The sequence below is a fragment of the Myotis brandtii genome, unplaced genomic scaffold (genome assembly GCF_000412655.1).
Source record: "Myotis brandtii unplaced genomic scaffold, ASM41265v1 scaffold125, whole genome shotgun sequence".
Taxonomy (NCBI): Eukaryota; Metazoa; Chordata; class Mammalia; order Chiroptera; family Vespertilionidae; genus Myotis; species Myotis brandtii.
The window spans coordinates 4,945,737-4,963,833 of NW_005354385.1; the positions used below are offsets into that span (position 1 = coordinate 4,945,737).

Here is an 18,097-nt window from a genome sequence, read left to right on the forward strand (position 1 = left end):
CCCAGGCTTCCCTTGGTCCTAAGCTATTCCATGCTTCCTTTACATCTTCCACACACTGAGGGACCCTATATTGTGTTGTCCTATGTTATTGAGATGCTGCAACTATAAGTAAGGTCATTTTTTTGTTCTGCTTCCCTTCCCCTAATTGATCCAATAGCTGGGTCCTGGGTCATCTGTTCTATCAGCCTCTGTGAACAAGGAGAACTGCAAGGTGGATGGCTGGGTTAGGGGCTCAGAGGGCAGGGATGCAGACTAGCCTCATCTCAGAAATAAATCTGTGACCTGAGACTGCACCATACTGTGTCATTACTGCTGTTCAAGGAATTTCCACATTTTCTACAAGTTAATTCCAGGTGGTATCATGGCTCTTTATGTCTAAGATCCAATCACTTAGTCTAATTATGCTCCATTTTCTTTTTGTGATTTGGAATCATCATGAAAACTCTTTATAGATGCAGATTTATCTTTTTCCAAGAAACTGCTACTACTGCCCAGAATAAAAACATTCCAAAGCCTACTAGGTTTGGAAACATGAGCCAGATTCTGTAATCATCTCTGTCAAAATTAAACAGCTAAATCCGGAAGTAGACAATAAAAGACAGATCACATTTAGACAAAGACATGGTTACTTTTTTATTTGAAGGAGAAAAAAAAAGTATGTTTTAATAAATACTGCGGAAACATTGACCAAACAAACATACAAATTGACTTCAACATTTTAAAAAATGCAACAAAGGTTCTGCTTTTTAACAGTTATAACTTATTTTCTTTTTACAATATTTAAATACAGAAAGCACTTGCCAGCTATTTTGTAATACTGCCCAAAGCATAATGCTGCCTCAGTCAAAGCATATTATGTTGGTAGAAACGTCTATATTTCGTGGGAAATGACTGGAATGGTATTTCCTTGCAGAGACAAAACAAAGTGCTTGTAAAACATAGAACGAAGTTTGTAATTACCGTAATCTCCTCTCCTGCCACAGTTTAATGGGAGCGACAGCTTCAACACTTCAAAAATGAAGCTTTATCATTGGAAAGAAAGCTCGTTTTCAACAAGCGCCAACAGGTCAGATCGGGTTTATACTCTGAAAGAAGCTCTAAAAGAAACTGGTCAAAAATATCTGTAAACTATTTTAACTGCTGATTATTTTAGGTAACAACAGCGATCAAGTACTGAACAAGGGCCTTGGCAGAATCTGGCTAAGTGAGGTTTAGCAGTCACTCTAGAAATGGCTAGCATAGTGTCAGGACGGACCGTACATACTTTCCCACGAAGGAGACTCTAAAGCGTGGGCAGGAGGGTCCTTCTGTGATCGTGTTCATTTAAAGGAAGCGAACTAAACCGACCGATCATCAGATGCTGCCAACTTCAGAGCTTCATCCCCCAAAGAAGAGGCCTTTTGCTTTGTACTTTTGGTAATGATTCCAGACAGCTTCACTCACAAACTGTGCTTTCTGCTACTATTCCTTCATTATTTCTTCCTGTGAAGATAGTACCTACATTTTCCCCCCTTAGATCATTCATCCTATGACATCAAACCAAGACACCTTTTATTTGACTTTGCATTTTCATTAAAGATGGCAAAAAAAAAATTAAAAAAATTAAAAAATCACACACCCTCTCTTCTACACAGCGCACAAAAATATTACCTTGAGCAATTTACCACTTTTTAAAGACAATCACAATGATGAACAGAACCATCAGACTGAATAAAAATCGACACTTTTTTCTACTTGATCGTCTGCATATCTTGCAAGACTGCAAAAGCCTTTCTTTAGAGCCCTCTCGCTCAGCTATTGTCAGGAAGGCAAGATTTCAAAGCCTCTCCAACTTTTCCTCTGGATATCCCAAGGGTCCTGATACAATTTCCATTTTAATGATGAGCTAGAAGGAAATTAGATCTCATCCTCTAGAAAACTAAATGCTAAGGTCACAGTGCCAGTTCCCCAGTGAGGACGGTATATTAATATATACTTTTTTGTAAAGGAGATTAAAACATTGAAAAATTAAATCAAAGTAGAGATCCATGACTAGATTATAACAAAGAAAACAATAACGCAAGCACCACTCCGAGCGGGATATTTCTTCTTGGAGGTACTCGCATTCCTCCTCATCTACCTCTAGCCCATCTGAATCTCTCTCTTTTTGGCATATTTCTCAAGTCACACTTCAGAACTCTTCAATGGATTCACTTCTCACCATGTGTTCTACAAGCCGAACCTAAGGACAGGATTCCAAAAAGATGAGCATCCTCTCAAATGCCCCCTAAGCCTCCGGAATATGTGACTTCGGCTGCGCACTTCATTCAGACTTCACCTTTTTGTTTTGTTGTTGGTGTTTTTTTACACGAAAGTTCCTTGTCCTCATCAAAGGTAACGGGAGATTCACATCACAGTGCAACTCTTCGCTTTGTCCTTTCGTAAGTCCGTAGCAACTGCCGAGAGCTCTGGTCTGCTGGGCATGTGTGAAATCCGCTTGGTGGCCCTCTGTGATTTGTTCCGCTTAACGTTTTTATTTGTTTTGTTTACACACGCCAAGGTGGCAACGTGAAAAATGTCTCTGACGCTATTTTCTGACTGTAGTGCTGAGCATTCAATATAAGTGGCTGCTCCGATCTGTTTGGCCATATTTGCCCCCTGAGAAGTAAAAGAAGGGACTGTATTTAGCAATATGTCTTTGGGAAAAGTTATAAGTGTCTTCTAAATAATAATGCATCGCAAAGCATTTCTAATGTTAACTGAATTTTCCAAGTGTTGCTGCAAAAAAAAAATGCCAGTTTTTAAATCTGTACTGCCTTCTTTACCATTTCATAAATATTTGCAGTCAAGAACCAGTCCTAAGATACACAATTTTCATCATTCAATAGATGCTGTTTGACATCCTAGAGGCTGTCACTGGGTCATCACTAAATGAGGCCCAGAGCATCAGTTAGTATGATTCAAAGAAGTAGGAGAGAAGCTAAGGAGGTGATTCATCTTCACTATCAACTGTAACCAAGAGTAACTAGAATCTCTGGTCTTCCAGGTCACAGCAAAGTATAGAATTACTCAGAGGATCCTACTATTGGAAAAAGGCAGCTGAAGATCATGAATATAAATGATGCATTTTCCACATGCTTCTAGCAGGGGTGATTCGGCCCCTAGCTTGTTCCAGCATCTCATGGGGCACTCAATTTTGTTGAGTGTATATAACAATCAAGATTAGTCAATAGGCTGTACCAAAAAACAGGGATAAAGAATAGAATACAGAATCAATTTTGAGATGTATGGAATTAAGTCTTAGGGCCAAAATAAATTGATGAAAGAAATAGTACTGTTATGCCATCTCGTTAGTAAACACAAAATATATAATTTCTAAACGTGGGCCACACACCCCAGTGAACAGAACAATAAGGAAGTGTGCATCAAAACAGTTTACTAAATAACAAATTTTTTGTTAATTAGAAATGCAAGACAAAGACTACAGCATTTAAAATAATGAATACTAAAAAAACATATATAGCTCTTTCAACATGAACTCTCTTTAGAATCTGTAAGCTTTGAGAGAATAAATTTCTAAAACCAAGTCTCCTCTTTTCTAAATGCTTAGAAAAAACACAAGAAAAAGTGATGAATCTGTAAAAGACAGTTTTATGGAGTGTTCTACTTTACTGTCAAAGCCTTTCTCTTTTTGTTGTATTTTATTGTGCTGCTGAGTGTAAAATAAGATGAACTCTCTTAAAGAGTACTACCGATGTTGACCCCATTCTCTCTTAAATCCAGTGGGAGCTACAGATATATACAAGGAAGCATATGACCCACTGTTCATATACTCAGTAATCAAAGATGTCATTGCTCTACTAAATGCCAGAACATTCATATTTTAAAAGACTTTTTTCCCAAACTTGTCTTATTATGCATATACACACATGAATCCTTTATACAATAAACCACTGAAACAATTTTGGAAAGCTTTTTGGGAGGGTTCAGTGCCAAAGTATCACATTTTCAGCCAAACTTTGCCCCTGATCACTTTGTGGCCTTTGACACTGATCTGAGCTACGGGCTGCCCCCAAGGAGCTTAGATGCTTCCTGTGAAGGCACGGGCCCCAAAGCACCAGCCCCTTCATCTGTGTTTACAGATGGTGCCAATCTGGACACATAGTGCTCATTCTGCATCTTAGAAAAGGGTCTTGCACTTCAACTTGACCACTGGTTGAGCCTTAAGAAAAGTGGCACCTGTTAATTTTATTTATTATGAGTGATGTTCCATTTCTGTCCTTTTTAAAACCCACACTGGTACACTGACAACATATACATACCTGGTCATAGGACACTGGTGTCTGTCTGTGGTTGGAGAGCTCCACTAATGTGCTGACATCGGTCCGAAGATCAGATTTGCAGCCCACCATGAGCATTTTGGTGTTGGGACAAAACTCCTGGATTTCACCTTTCCACTGTTGAGGGAAAAGACGAAACATTAGCAAAGTGCTGACACCCACAGAATAGAAACAATTTCTCCACTGGCAGACATTGGGAATGGGACTCATAAAGGACATTTAAAAGGAACCTTCACTTCAGATGAAGAAGCAAACTTGCATTTATCTCCTAAGTAATACTAAGTTTTACTACATCCTCAAGTGGATCCATTGGGGAAGACTTATGCATATTATTATTTATTCTCTGTTTTTGTGACTCAGTATCTGTCCCTACTGCAAGAGACTTGTTGGGTGTTGTCAGAAGGTAACTTCAGTAATATCTTAATTATTGGGGTATCTCTGAAAGATAAAAGTGCCTTAAGCATAATTATATATTCTAACAAGTGATTACATCCTTGGATGTGTTGAGCTGACACGTCCCAGCATGGACGGCTGGGAATAAGAAGGAACCAACATAAGCACAGGTATGCGTTCACTGATCCCATCAAGAAAGATGGAGCAGCTACCATGTGATGGAATCTGTATTGAGATTTCAAGAACTGGAGATAAAGTCAATAAACAGAACATTCTGTCTCTAAGAAGTTTCCATTCAAGTGGCCAAATCAACCAAGACCATGGGCTTGCAGAGTCCCACCTTTTGGGCTCTCAGAGAGGCATCTGGTTCTGTGGCTCATATGCCCTGGAGTCAGTTTTAAGCTACATAGCTGCTAAATGTTTCAATTTAGTGCAATTTGGGGCTAGTTGTTTTGTGACCTAACAGGAATTATTAGAATCTACAGAAACGTCTGCCAGGGGATTCCTCCCTTTAAAGAGCAAATGGATATCTTTTTGTGGTTTCACTTCCTCACACTTGAGATAACCATCAGGATGGGAGTCAGGAGTTCAGAGTGTTCACAGGAAAGTTCTGGCTCTTGGGGAAGAGGGATTAGAGGGGCTGAGATCAGGAATCCATGCCTCCAGACTCTCCCCTCCCACAGGCACACATATGTATTTAAGTGCTGTACTACATATTGTGGTGGTTACAAAGATGACTAAGACATAACTGTGCCTCCAAAAAAGGAATTCACAGAAGAGTGCGGATGATGAAGTCATGAATATAATCCTGGATAAGAGGGACATCCTGCAGGAGTAGTTTAGAAGACTATCAGAGAGACATTTCCAGAGCTAGAGGTGTACTGTGGGCAAAGAACTCTACTCCCAAGTACACCAGTGGGTGAAGGGAGCAATGTACTTTCCATAAGAGCCCAATGTATCCACCAATTCCTCCCTCCCTTTTTTCCCTCTCTTCATTCCTCCTATCCCTTCCAGAATTATTTAGGAACATCTACCATGTGCTGAATGGCACTGGAGTTAAGAACTGGAAGGTGAATTTAAAAAAAAGAATACAATCTATCCTGCTTTAAGCCACTCTAACCTCTTTGATATTCAAGGACTTAAAGGATTCAATTAATCAAGACAAACCATAACAGGGGTTATCAGGAGCCTTAAACCTCACACGAATGTAAAACATACTCATTAATATCTTTAAGGCCAATGTCACTATTCATTTTGTCTCAGAGGACGAAAGCAAAATAAAACAGGAGCGCGGCTTTTCATTATAAATTATGCATAACCCGATGCTACATCAAGTAAAAACTCCAGTAAATAAGCAATCTCTTTTACCTACAGACAAGCACTAGGCATGCTGTTATGTTGCTCTTCAGCTGTGTAATGACTTTGGCCTCCCTCTGCATGTCTACCAACTATTTACGAGCACTGAAGACAGGAAAGGTGTATTCATGCTTAAGCCTGACAAACATTAGCATTGTTTGTGATACATAGATAAGTTAAAAAGTAGAAAAGCACATTTCATTGAGATAACTGTGTTTGCCATGTTTAGTAAAGAGATGAGTGATGATTCACCTTCAAACTCTAATTTTATATGACACCAAAGATAAACAGTCAAACATGATAAAGAGGTATAAATTAATAAAAACACACAAAATGTTATAATGACACTGCCTTGTTCTCAGCCACATCCTCTGTGTAAGCCTTGGTGCATGGAGAAGAGAGGGCGCTCCCCAGAAGGGTCTGATTCTGAAACCCCACAGCGCTCAGGGCCAGGACTGAGAACACAGGCTGACCCATAGTGAAGCACATGGCTTCGGTAGTTGCCCAGAGGCTGAGTACAAGGCTGGTGGAGGCCCAGGACAGCTCCTCCCTCCCGCTGGCCTTCTCAGTACCTGGGACCCCCCTGCAATAGGTCCCCTTCCTCTTGACCTCCTCCTGGTTCTGTCCAGGGCTTCCTTGGGTCCTTTCACCTCCAGAAACCAGGTATGTTATCATCAGAACATGTTTACAACTACTGTTCTTATTAGCATCTGACATCTCCCTAATTACAAGTCACCTTGTCTAATGTCTGGAAACACGCCCATGTTCCTCCTATATTAGTTCTATTTCTGTTTCTAATAACTAGCATCATTACTGAAACACAGCCTCTTTCTTAAAACAGCTACCATTGCATTCTTTTCACTATCTGAGTTGAGGTCAAACATAAACCTATAAACTAAGACACAATCTATAGGGTAAATAAAGGAAGGAAAGAAGGAAGACATGCTTGACAGTAATCAAATATAATTTCTGCCCAAAGAATAAACTCAGAGGCTCTTAAAGGGGTGTTTTGTTTCTGAAAATGAAATACAATTTTAAGCAAGCTCATCATCAAAACTGGTGACACATATGGAAACCCTAACATAGTGTAAAAGTGTCCTTTACAGTGTTCTAACTCCAAAATACACAGCCGAGTATTAACTAGAGTGTTGGGGCTCCCCAGCCCACTTCATGTTCCTATGTTATATATGGGCCGGTACTGAACCCTGTCATCATTCTCCAGCACTTGCCTTTTTTAGGACACTGTCCAGAGTCTCTGGTCTACTGATGTCAAAGCAAATCAGCACAGCATCTGAGTCTGGGTAAGAGAGGGGCCGGACGTTGTCATAATAAGGAGAACCTGGAAGAGACAAAGAACACCAGTTTTTAGATGAAAATTTCTTGTCTGTCATGCATTAATCCTGCCCTTTTGAATTAAATCCCTTGAATATCACATAGGGGTGGGGTCCCATTCCCACTTCCTCTAATTTTTGGTTATTAAGGCAAAAACAAAACAAAACACACAAACAAAGGCTGAGTAGTAATATATGCATCGCTGCCAGAAGAGGAATGAAGCCTCCCTTGTATCTGATGGGACTCCAAAGGGAAGAGCCGGGATCTAACATCTGCAGGGTTCAGAGTGAAGATTGGGCATCAGGGTGAAACACAGAGGCTGTTGGAGCCAGATGGCCCAGAATGCAAACCCACCCACCGCCACCACTGAAGGAGGGGCAGGGTTGCTTTAGGATTCTGCGTCAGATTCATCATTCATAAATGAGGATGACGTTACCTACCTGGGATTAAATAGACCCATTTAGTAAGGGCTCAGTAAGTATTAACTATGGTTATGGTTGTGTCGGTGCTATTAAAAGCTGAGTGGTAGCCAGCACCATAAATGGAGCTACTTCTTGGGAAAGAGACCAAAACTCAAAAGCACTCTGACAATCCGATAAGGGTGAGTCGGGGAGGGAGGAAAAGGTAGGTTCAGCTCTTCAAAGAGAACCACAGTCAACCACATTGCATCTGTGTACCCTACCTCAAAGTTACAAGTTTGGATAAGCCATCAACCTGTGAGCTTGCTTACTTAAACTCACCCCCAAACTCTACACAGTTTCTCTTCTGTTACACCCAAACCCTGTAATAAATGCCACATTGGATCACGTCACTTTTTTACACAGTCCCATCTCTGAGAGTGACACGGAGGCATGATCCAAGGGTCTTGGCCTGAGTTAAATCCAGGGCACCCAAAAGGTTTAAGTTACCAGCCAATTAATTTAACCACAGAACCCTCTAGCCATTTAGAAAATTTCTCCCTTTCCTTTAGGAATCCCAAAGGATGGGCAATTACACGAGGCCAATTATTATAAAATAGTGTGACGATACAATCAAATGCAGCTTGTCAATGCTTTTTATTTTTTAAATCATTTTCCGTATACTGACATTTCACAGGCATAATATGAAAATCATTTTATTAGGGGATATATATAAATATGTGTGTGTGTGTGTGTGTGTGTGTGTGTGTGTGTGTAAGTATGCATGTGTATTTGGCTCCAGAGTAGAGAGTCAAATCTAAACCACCAAAGCCTTTTTGAAAATCAATTCCATTTTGACATAGCCTTCCATTTCTAGCAGAAAAACATGACATGCTGTCTCCTGATAAATCAAAACCTTGATAGTCAAAGTCAGGAGGAGAGAAATACTAAAGAAGCTTTTAAAATAATCTAGCAAAACAAAATGTGAGGCTATTCTTGAGTTCTAGAAGTCATTGCAGTTAGGGTGCACCAGCCTCTGTTCACAGTATAGTCTGGTCCCTAGCGGTCACTACGGAACCCAGAGACACTGTGGCCTTTACACTGAGCTGTTTTACAGGTGGACAGTGACAATTCAAGCCAGGTGTGTCTACCAATCAAGGAAGAAGGAAATGTTCTAGGAATCAGGAAGAAAGTGTATGAATAAGTACAAACAATCGGAGCCAGAATTTTTCATGAGCTGCACCAGCTCCCTACCCACACCTAGAAGCAGGCTGACAACTGAAAGACATTTTCCAAATGCTTAAAGGTTTCAGTTTCTTTCAAAATCAAGTCATTTTAAATAATGAGGTGTATTAGAATGAGGATGACTCTGAAAATGATAAGCTGTAGCTCCTGCCTTTTCAGCCATTTAGAATAACACACATAATTCACTAATTTAAACATTACTGAGAGGCATCAGAAATTAGGTGGCTTATGGCTCTGTGTGGGTATATTTGTTCTGTGAGGTGCTGACTTTCCGAATTGCAACCTTCCTTGTTTGTGTCCAAAGTCCAACTTTGACAGAGCTGCAGCTGTAAACATTAAGGAATTGCTTTCCAAATACGGAGTCAGAAAGTTCTGTATCATAGAGTGGAAATCCAAATACCAGCCATGAACCCCAGGATTTCCTCTGCTCTTCAGAGTTAGCAGGAGATGAGTGGACCCCAGATCCATAAAAGCAGAGCTTTCCAACAGTGAGGACTGTCAGAAACCTAGCCAGGCTTTCAGAGATCTCCTTTCTTGGAAACCACTCACTTCCCAGCCTCAATCCAACCTGAACTTGGGAGGAGAAGCACCTGCAGGTGCCTTATTCCTTCAGAACATGAGGTGAGAGTGCTCACTGCCAATCTCATACCCACAACTGCTCTGCACAACAATGGGGACCATCTTCCAAATAACTACAAAATTTAGGAAAGACAGCCAGAGAATTACAAAGGTGTTAAAATAGAGTAATGAAAATCGGGACTACCAAGAAAGTGGTTTCATAATTTAGTTCACCACATGGCTGCAGAGAATACTTCTCCGGCCCTGCCCGGCCCTTTCTGTGCTGGGTCTCCCTCCCCCACGCATTATCAGCCACAAAGGGGGTCTGGCTCTGCGTTCCGCCCTCTGCCCTGTCCCGCCTGGAGACTATGGCTTCCTAGAACCAAGCCATGTGCTCTGTGTGCTTAGTGAGTCAGCGCACATAGCTGCAACTGTAGAAACTGTCCCGACTTAAGATGAAACAGAGCTGTGACTGACACCACATTCTTACAGAGGTTTGTTTCTGTTCATGTTTTCATTTGGTTTAATGTTTTGAATGAAAATAAGTATGTATGTGAAGGTTCATGAGACATAAACCACCTTGCTTTACATTTTAGAGAGGCAATTTTTAAAAAATAAATCTATTGGGGTAATATGGGTTAATAGGATCATACAGGTTTCAACCATACACTTCTATGATACAAGATGTATCTGTATGTTGCACTGGGTGCCCGCCACCCACAAAGAGGCACTTTTTAAAAGATTTCACAAGACCTGATTAGGAGTGATCCTGTCCTCTCACTTCTGTCAGATTAACAGGAGTGTCCAAAGTGGCAATAAAACTGATCCCCATATTTATTAGTTATAAGCATAATTTGTATAACCACTAACTACAAGAGTAATGTGTCATTAAAAATAACAAGACCACAAGACCACTTACTCATTATATTTTGGGGTGGGGTAAAATTTTCCTATCCCAAAAGATCTTTCCTATCTTTTGGGATAGAAAATCTATTGCCTCTACTTTTTCATAGTAAAAAAAAAAAAAAAATCTAACAATTCAGCTAAGCAGAACCTTCAGGGGGAAAAAAAGATCCTGTGTAACTTAACAGTGTTTACTCTGCTTAAACACTTCGGATTCTTCCTCATTCTCTTCTGTAAAGCCCATGCTACTGCACAAAGGAAAGCAAAGCTGGAGAGTGCACGCTGTAATCACAGGCATGTGTGGTACAACTCACAGGCCAAGAAAAAGGGAAGAGGAATTCCAGGAATGCCCTGTGAAGTGAGAACCAATATGGGAGGCAGAAGTGACACCAAAGTAAGGGCTGAAAGTAAGCCCATGAAATGGGAAAAATGCGTGCCCTTAACTCCTACATCTCTCCCGAAAAGTCTTAAAACAGTCTGTTAAGCCAAACAGCAACACATTAACTTCTATATATATATTTTTAAAGATGCAGGTGCAAAGCTTCCAGGGTAACTGTAGAACTAAACACAAGAGTGCTGCACATTTTTCACTATGTAGGAGCGTACTGAACTCTAACTGCAGTACACAGCAGGTACTGATGTATGTACCCCAAGAATGTACCTCAGCTAAATGCTTGTCTAGGTACTGAGCTGAGCTTTCTCAAATAAAACTCTTTCTCAGCATGTGCAATAGGCTTCATGCATATGGAAATCTCAGCTGCAGCATTTCTTATTATGCCAGACGAAACTTGAAACACACAGCACTATTCCCAAGTCCTTTCTAATGAACTGATCAGACCATAAAGAGAAAACTTCAGGAAAACTCTGTATTATAAAGAAACAACTATGCCACATATGCACCCACCTCCACAAAAAACAAACAAACAAACAAAAAAAACCAAGAAAAAAAATCTCTTTGCTTGGGTGTAGATTAGAATAAGTGCACATTTATGATGCTCTGAGTTCCTCAAGTTTGGCAAACATCGGCCAAGTTCTAAAAGGCTTTTGAAACATCAGGTCTACCCATCTTTGTCTTCAAGATCATTAACTTTGCGTGAGAGCAGCATTTCCAGCCCAAGAAGAGTCACAAAGTGCCTCACCCAGAAACTAATTTTGCAGACATACCTGCCTGTTTACGTCATCCTTTCACAAAGATAGAACATACCATATATGTACATCATTAAATGTATATGTGAGAAGATTCATGCCCAAAGGCAGGCTTTATGGAACCTTTTGCAAAACCAGTTCAAATGTTGTGAGTCTCTATAGGAGTCTAAGAACTGAAAACTCTACTAGTTGAGTATTTCCTAAATATAATTTCTTTTATTTGAACCTTAAATTTAAAAACTTTCCATTCCCCCTTAAGAAATTCCTAACAAGAACAATAAAATTAGGAATACTGCATATTTTTTTGGGCAAAGAAAATAGATTTAACTTTTGTTATTTTCAGTGGCCACCAACAGAATCTCTGTGCCAACAGCAGCAAACACACAAGACTATGATCTGCCCAGCTATCAGCGGATTCCACTTCTTCATGCCATCTAGAGAGTGAAAGCTCCAAATTAGCAACAATCTCAACCATGTGAATCAAGTCTGAGCAGGACTTTTCTGTCTGGCGCAGTAGGGGACTCTGAACTCTTTTCCCCAGTAGTGTGCCCCACAAATGCCATGCCCACAAATATGCAACAAACATTCCCAGAAAGAGTATTTGGTTTCTTTTACAGGTTCAGATTCACTGGAATTATGAACAGATTTTATGAAAACGTGGACAGGGGCACTTCTGTGTTTTTATAAAGATAGAATCAATATTTGTTTATTTCTTGGGGCAATGCAGATGCATAGTTGGAAAGTCAATGAGGTAGAAATAAGGTCGCTATTTTGGGGCTGTAAATAAAATGGTTGCCCTAAACTCCTGGTCTTACTTAGACTTTTAAAAAGTATTAGAATCCAAACATTCTACTTAAAGTGAAACTATGGTAAGTCACAGGGCTTTAGGGATAAGGGTAGATATGAACAAAAGTTTTCAATGGCATTATTCTTCAGTAACAGATTAAAGACTTTGTGTTCCATATAATACTTGATTCCTCAGAGAAGAGCTCCACAGGTGAATTCGCCTTGCCATATCCTACATCATCAGGCTCACTTTTCAAAACCAATTTACACAACACCTGGTCAAACTTCTGCAAATTCCCAGTTGCATTCGGTGTCAATGGGAATTTGCTTTGGTGTCTCTGAGTCAAGTTGCCAATATATAGTAACCAAGAAGACATTTACAGGGCATCTGAAAATGGCTGAGGTACAACTAATTCATTTAGCACAGCCCACCAGATACCATGAGCTTATTGGAGAAACTATTGATCCCTGGTGTCATATCTACATGCAAAAGAACTGGATTAATAAGGAAACATCTGGTTATTTCAGGTGCCATCAAAATGACCAATATGGACGCCTCACTGAAATGTACAACTTAGCAAGAAACTAGGTTGGAGAAAACTTAGCACTAACTGAGGATCTAGAGACAGATGTAGACTTAGAAAGGGAATTTATACCTTACTTTTTAAAAATCTATAGTTTAAGCTGAAATCATTGCATGGTGGACAAATCTCCAAATGTAGTTTATTGCTTATTGAAAATCACCATTCAAACTTAAGAGCTCTCTGTTTTGCCTTAATCCACATGTCTTACAGAGTTTCAGGATAAAAGCTTAAGAGTTGAACCTAGTTTTGAAACTCTAAGCTCCTAGGGATCATGACTACCTTATGATCGAACTGGTTTTCTGCAATTTTGCCCTTGGTAGTCACATCACCCATGAGTATTTGGCTTCTTTGGAAATGCTTGTTCTCTGTCTTTCTCTAACAAGGTTAAGTTAGACTTCAGCTTTCAGAATCTTGGTTTCCTTGAATCATTAAATAAATGTAAGCTGTTTCCAAGTGGGAGGGATGTTAAAGACTGGGTCAACTTTTGGAGATAAGGAAGGCATTAGATCAGGGGCTTGGGCTGGCCCTGTAGCCTTCAATTCTTTGGATCTTCGTGATAGGTGAAACAAACTTTAGAACCTTAGACTCACCCTCCTATAAACAAGTATTAAAGAACCAAAGATAAGACTCGTAGTGCCTTGAGGGACCAGCTTTGCTCTGCTGTCCCCACCCTGTTCCCACAGCATTCATCAGAGTTCATGCGCACACAATGCCCTAAAAAAAACTAACAACAACAACAAAACTGCTTACTGGCTTTATACTTCTTTCTATTCTATATGTCTTGCCTTGATGTGTTAATTTACATGGTAAATCACAAAAGAGGGGCCAGTGATCTCTTTTGAAGCTGCTTTTCTGAATTAATTATACACTAATCTCCAACACAGCTGAACATTTCCATTCCTGTTAAGAAATATTTCAATAGACTGCTTGTCACAGAGACTATTCTTTAAACTTATGTATAAGCTATAGATATAACAATATAAATGACTTCTATTTGTAAAGAGTTTGTCCTTAAAGTCAGACCATGAATTGAGATTTTTTTCTTCCCTTTTCCTTTAAGTATAAAATTTAAAGACAACTATATTCTCTGCTAATAATGTTAAAAACTAATAAGGAAGTACTAACTTTAGCACATAGGGCCTAAAAGAAGCTTATATCATGACAAGATTCAAAAGAGTATTCATGAGGAAACAGCATAGTTATTGTGGGGGAATTTTAGCAGCTGAACTGAGTATTTTAAAACTAATAATATGCCTGAAATAAAATGTGCATTAACTTGCCTTGGTTAAAAGCTGGCATGAATGACTATTATTCCCTAAATCACATGCGTTGAAATTACACTGCAATCAAATCACTTAGGAAAGATATGGTGATCCTTAAATGACTAAGCTTCTATTATTAGCTCCATGCTACAAATTGCTTCCATGCTTGGCAAATGTGGCAGACTCTGAAGCACATGATAGATAGAACTACTTTGATCTCAACTCATCACCTCAAAATGCTGATACCATGTCCCATGGTTTTGCAGAAACTCATGGAGTAAATTTGAAAATTATTTGGGGCATTTCTGCAACTATTAATAAACATGTTCATCTTCTTAATGAAAAGGGAATACTTCTCATTAAAATCAAGAAATTATGGATCTGTATCCAAAGGCTATCTTTAGCCCCTCTCCCTCTCCGCACCCCCTCCCCCCCACCACCACCACTTTTTAGAGGATTCATGGTGGCTTTAGTTCAAAGAAGGTTTTGTTTACTTTCAGAGGGGCTGGAGTGACTTTAAGTAACCATCCGAAATCAACTAGCCAAGTGCCACTGTGGTGACTTTAACTGGTGTGTGCACTGGCGGTGGGAGGGTCTATCAGCACTAGGGGTGCCTGACAATGGAAATACACTGTAACCAGGTAGAACAGGGCACTTGGTGCAAGAACCTCATCATAAGTTGAATATGAGCTACACTAAATGGGGAGAGTTTCCATCTACCCACTCCCCACTCCACCTGAATTAAATGATTCTTAGGGGCAGGGCCTTTTTAAAACTAACACTGCATCTCTAAGACCTCACCCAGGGCCTGCACATAATAGGTGCAGAAAAAGAGAAGGGAGCTAGAGAAGAGAATGGAAGGCACTATTAAGTTTCTGTGCCTTAAAAAGTGGGGAATGAATTATCTTTTCTCTTGGTGCAAAAAGACCCTACATAGCCTGCTTGCACTTGATGTTCTTTCCTACACCCAAATTGCCTGTGCATATCGTATGACTGCTGGGGAAAAGGAGACCCTTTTATGAAAAGCCTTCCAAGTATGGAAGCCAGATAAGGCAAGAATTGCTTCTGGTTCCTGAATGTTTACTCCTCTGCTAGGAGGCTAAACACGAGAAGCATGCCATTCAAAGGACAAAGTTTATGCAATCTTTCTCCCTATATACTAGTAAGTGAAGTGAGGAACATCTAATTTTTCCTAAATAAATCTCTAACTTTCACAATATTTTAGAAAGGAAAAATAAAATTGACACTTAGGACTTCACAAACTTGGTTTAGATCTTATCTCCAAAGTTAAATTGATAGCAATTGGGAAAAAATAATGTATCAAGAGGCATAAGGCACATGCAATGATTTTCACAACCTGAACTAAACAAATATCTTAGTGGGCAAAGAAAATGTCAAACATTCATCAAAAATTAATCCTGTTTAGAAATTTGCCATGAAAAGCTCGAGTTGCAATGGAAAAATGTTAAGACACTTGAAATGATTAGCTGCTGATGCAGTGGTTCTTGCTAGATGTATTTTGCTCATGAATGACAAACCATTTTTGGTGGAAACAGTCTATTTTAGAATTTAAGCAGTGCTTGGTAACTGTGTTTAATTAACTAATATTTTGCCTCACAAACAACATAATGGAATTCTAACTATGCCTTTTTTCCCGTTTGTATAAACCTCAATTGGAGCAAAGATTTCATTATGGAATAATTTTGCCGTGATATTTTCTTAATCACAGTTTTTCCAAACCTTTATATTTTAGTTAAACATCCATCCGTTTTGTTTCATTAAGTAAAAATACAAGTGATTATCTCACTACAGACTTCATTTCAGGTGATTATCTTTAATTTGATGAAAGGCAATGTTTATAAAGTTGACGTTCTTTGTGCACAGATAATTCAGTGGTAATAAATGTCAGGGAATCTGATCTCCTTGGAAACTATGCATATTCATTTGTTCATGCAACATATTTTATTGGGTGACTACCGTGTGTGAGACATGATGCTATGTATGCAGAAAGTTTGAATTAAATACTTGAAAATATCTGAAGTGATTGATATTTACTGCACATGTGAAGCATAGCCTCGACATTTTGTTTATTTTCTAGCCTTTGAAAAACAATGTGTCATTTTTTTTCTGCTAAAAAAAAAAAAAAAGTCAATTTAGCCCTTTGGAGGCCTAATCGAAATCTCCGTTGGTGGTCCTGTGACTCTTGAAGCCTGAGACAGGGCATGTATAACCCAGCATTCCTTCCTCTGAGCCCACCCGTGCCCCTCCCCTACCTAAATGAGTCTCCTTCCTAAATCCCCCAGGAAGCAGTGGCTCTGTCCAGAACCTGGCTGGCTTTGTGGGTGGTGAAAACCCCAGCACTGGAATGCCAGATCCACTGGGACTGAGAGCAGAAGCCAACCAACATCTTGGGAAACAAAAAGACTTGCTTGTCCGGTGTCCTAAAGCCAAGAAGCAAAGGGCTGGGAGAGATCCTGCACGTTATCTAGCTCTCTGTTCTCTTTTTTCAGACAATGAAATGAGACTCAGGGAGTTAGGGGATTTGTACACAGAAATCGGTGGTAACCAGTAGCTAAGATCTAAGCACAGCTTCGTATCAACGACTGGATCAGACTCAGACCCCACACCTAACTGCCTAAATACTTTTACCTTGCATTAGGTCCAAAGCTGTGTGTGTGTGTGGGGGGGGGGGGGGGGGGGGGGGGGGGGAGCGGATTACTGGTGCCAATTATTGGTTCCAAACCAGCTGTCCTGCCCACCAGGTATCACAAATACCTTGATATGTCTGGGAATTAGATCCCATTAAGTACTGGGGGCTCTGTAACAACGCTGATGATAGGAACTACTGAGGTATAAGAAAACACTAGCATTCTAGCAACACCTTCTCTGCAGCTGCGAGACTGTGTGCAATCCCCCACACAAAACACGCTGAGGTCCTGGTTCTGCTGCCCTTGGCAAGGCTCCAGGAAGAGCCTGGCTCTCCAGGGAGAGACAAAATCGGCGCTTCTCACTGCACAACTCAGAGCACCAGGCAGTGACCACGAGAGGCGCTCGTGCGAGACTTCCCGCGGGTCTTTGTGCCTGGACTGCCTCAGGCGACCCTGCCAGGCCGGTTCCTTCCCGGTGCTCTCCAATCCCCGAGTCCCTCCAGGGCTGCAGAGGTTAAAGCCCAAGGTTGTGGGGAGCTCGCACAGCCCAGAAGCACCTCCAGGAGGCTACTCCCAGCTTGACAGCAAAACCTGCGTGTTGGCACTTGCGCGCTGGTTTCACCCGGGATTGGGCCGGTTTCACCGGCGGCAGCCCAGCTGCTTGCGGAGCTGCACACAGCAGCGTGGGGGCTCTGACCCAGCCTGCGCGCTGGCTCCTCCTCCTCCAGAGGCAATGCCCTCGGTGAGAACCGCACTCCTTCGCTCCCTGGCGCCGCACACACGAGCGGCGGGTGCCTAGATCCCAGACCCAGATTCCGGGGCAGGGGGTGGGGGGTGCCCTTACCGCCTTAGACCCAGCCGGAACCCCTAAAAGCCGTGTGCTGGAATCCTGCCCCCAACCACCACCGCGCACCAGGTGGATGGGTGGGTGCGTGGGAAGGCGATAACCCGGTCTTGACCCCCAGATCCTTGAAACGAATTCACCAGGACGTCAATAATTCAACTGGACGGGAAGGTCAAAGGCGAATAGTGCGGCCCGCGGCCTCGTTGGCGGGCGGGGGCGATGCAATAAGGGTCTGGGGGGAATGGCACGGGCGGGGGCGGGGGCCAGCGTGACCAAGAGGAGCAGGGCGTTGGGGAAGGCGAGGGAGCTCGGATCTGCAGGTC

General features: G+C 41.1%; 1 protein-coding gene across 1 annotated transcript in view; it reads right to left on the reverse strand.

Annotated features, from left to right (window-relative positions):
* Positions 1-775: 775 nt before the first annotated feature.
* RND3 (Rho family GTPase 3) overlaps positions 776-18,097 on the reverse strand; it is an 18,968-nt gene continuing 1,646 nt past the window's right edge. The window contains exons 3-5 of the mRNA XM_005859300.2: positions 7,298-7,407; positions 4,302-4,436; positions 776-2,637 (exon numbers count right to left, since the gene is read on the reverse strand). Coding sequence (XP_005859362.1) covers positions 2,386-2,637; positions 4,302-4,436; positions 7,298-7,407 — 497 coding nt within the window. The 3' untranslated portion in view covers positions 776-2,385. The remainder of the gene's footprint in view (positions 2,638-4,301; positions 4,437-7,297; positions 7,408-18,097) is intronic.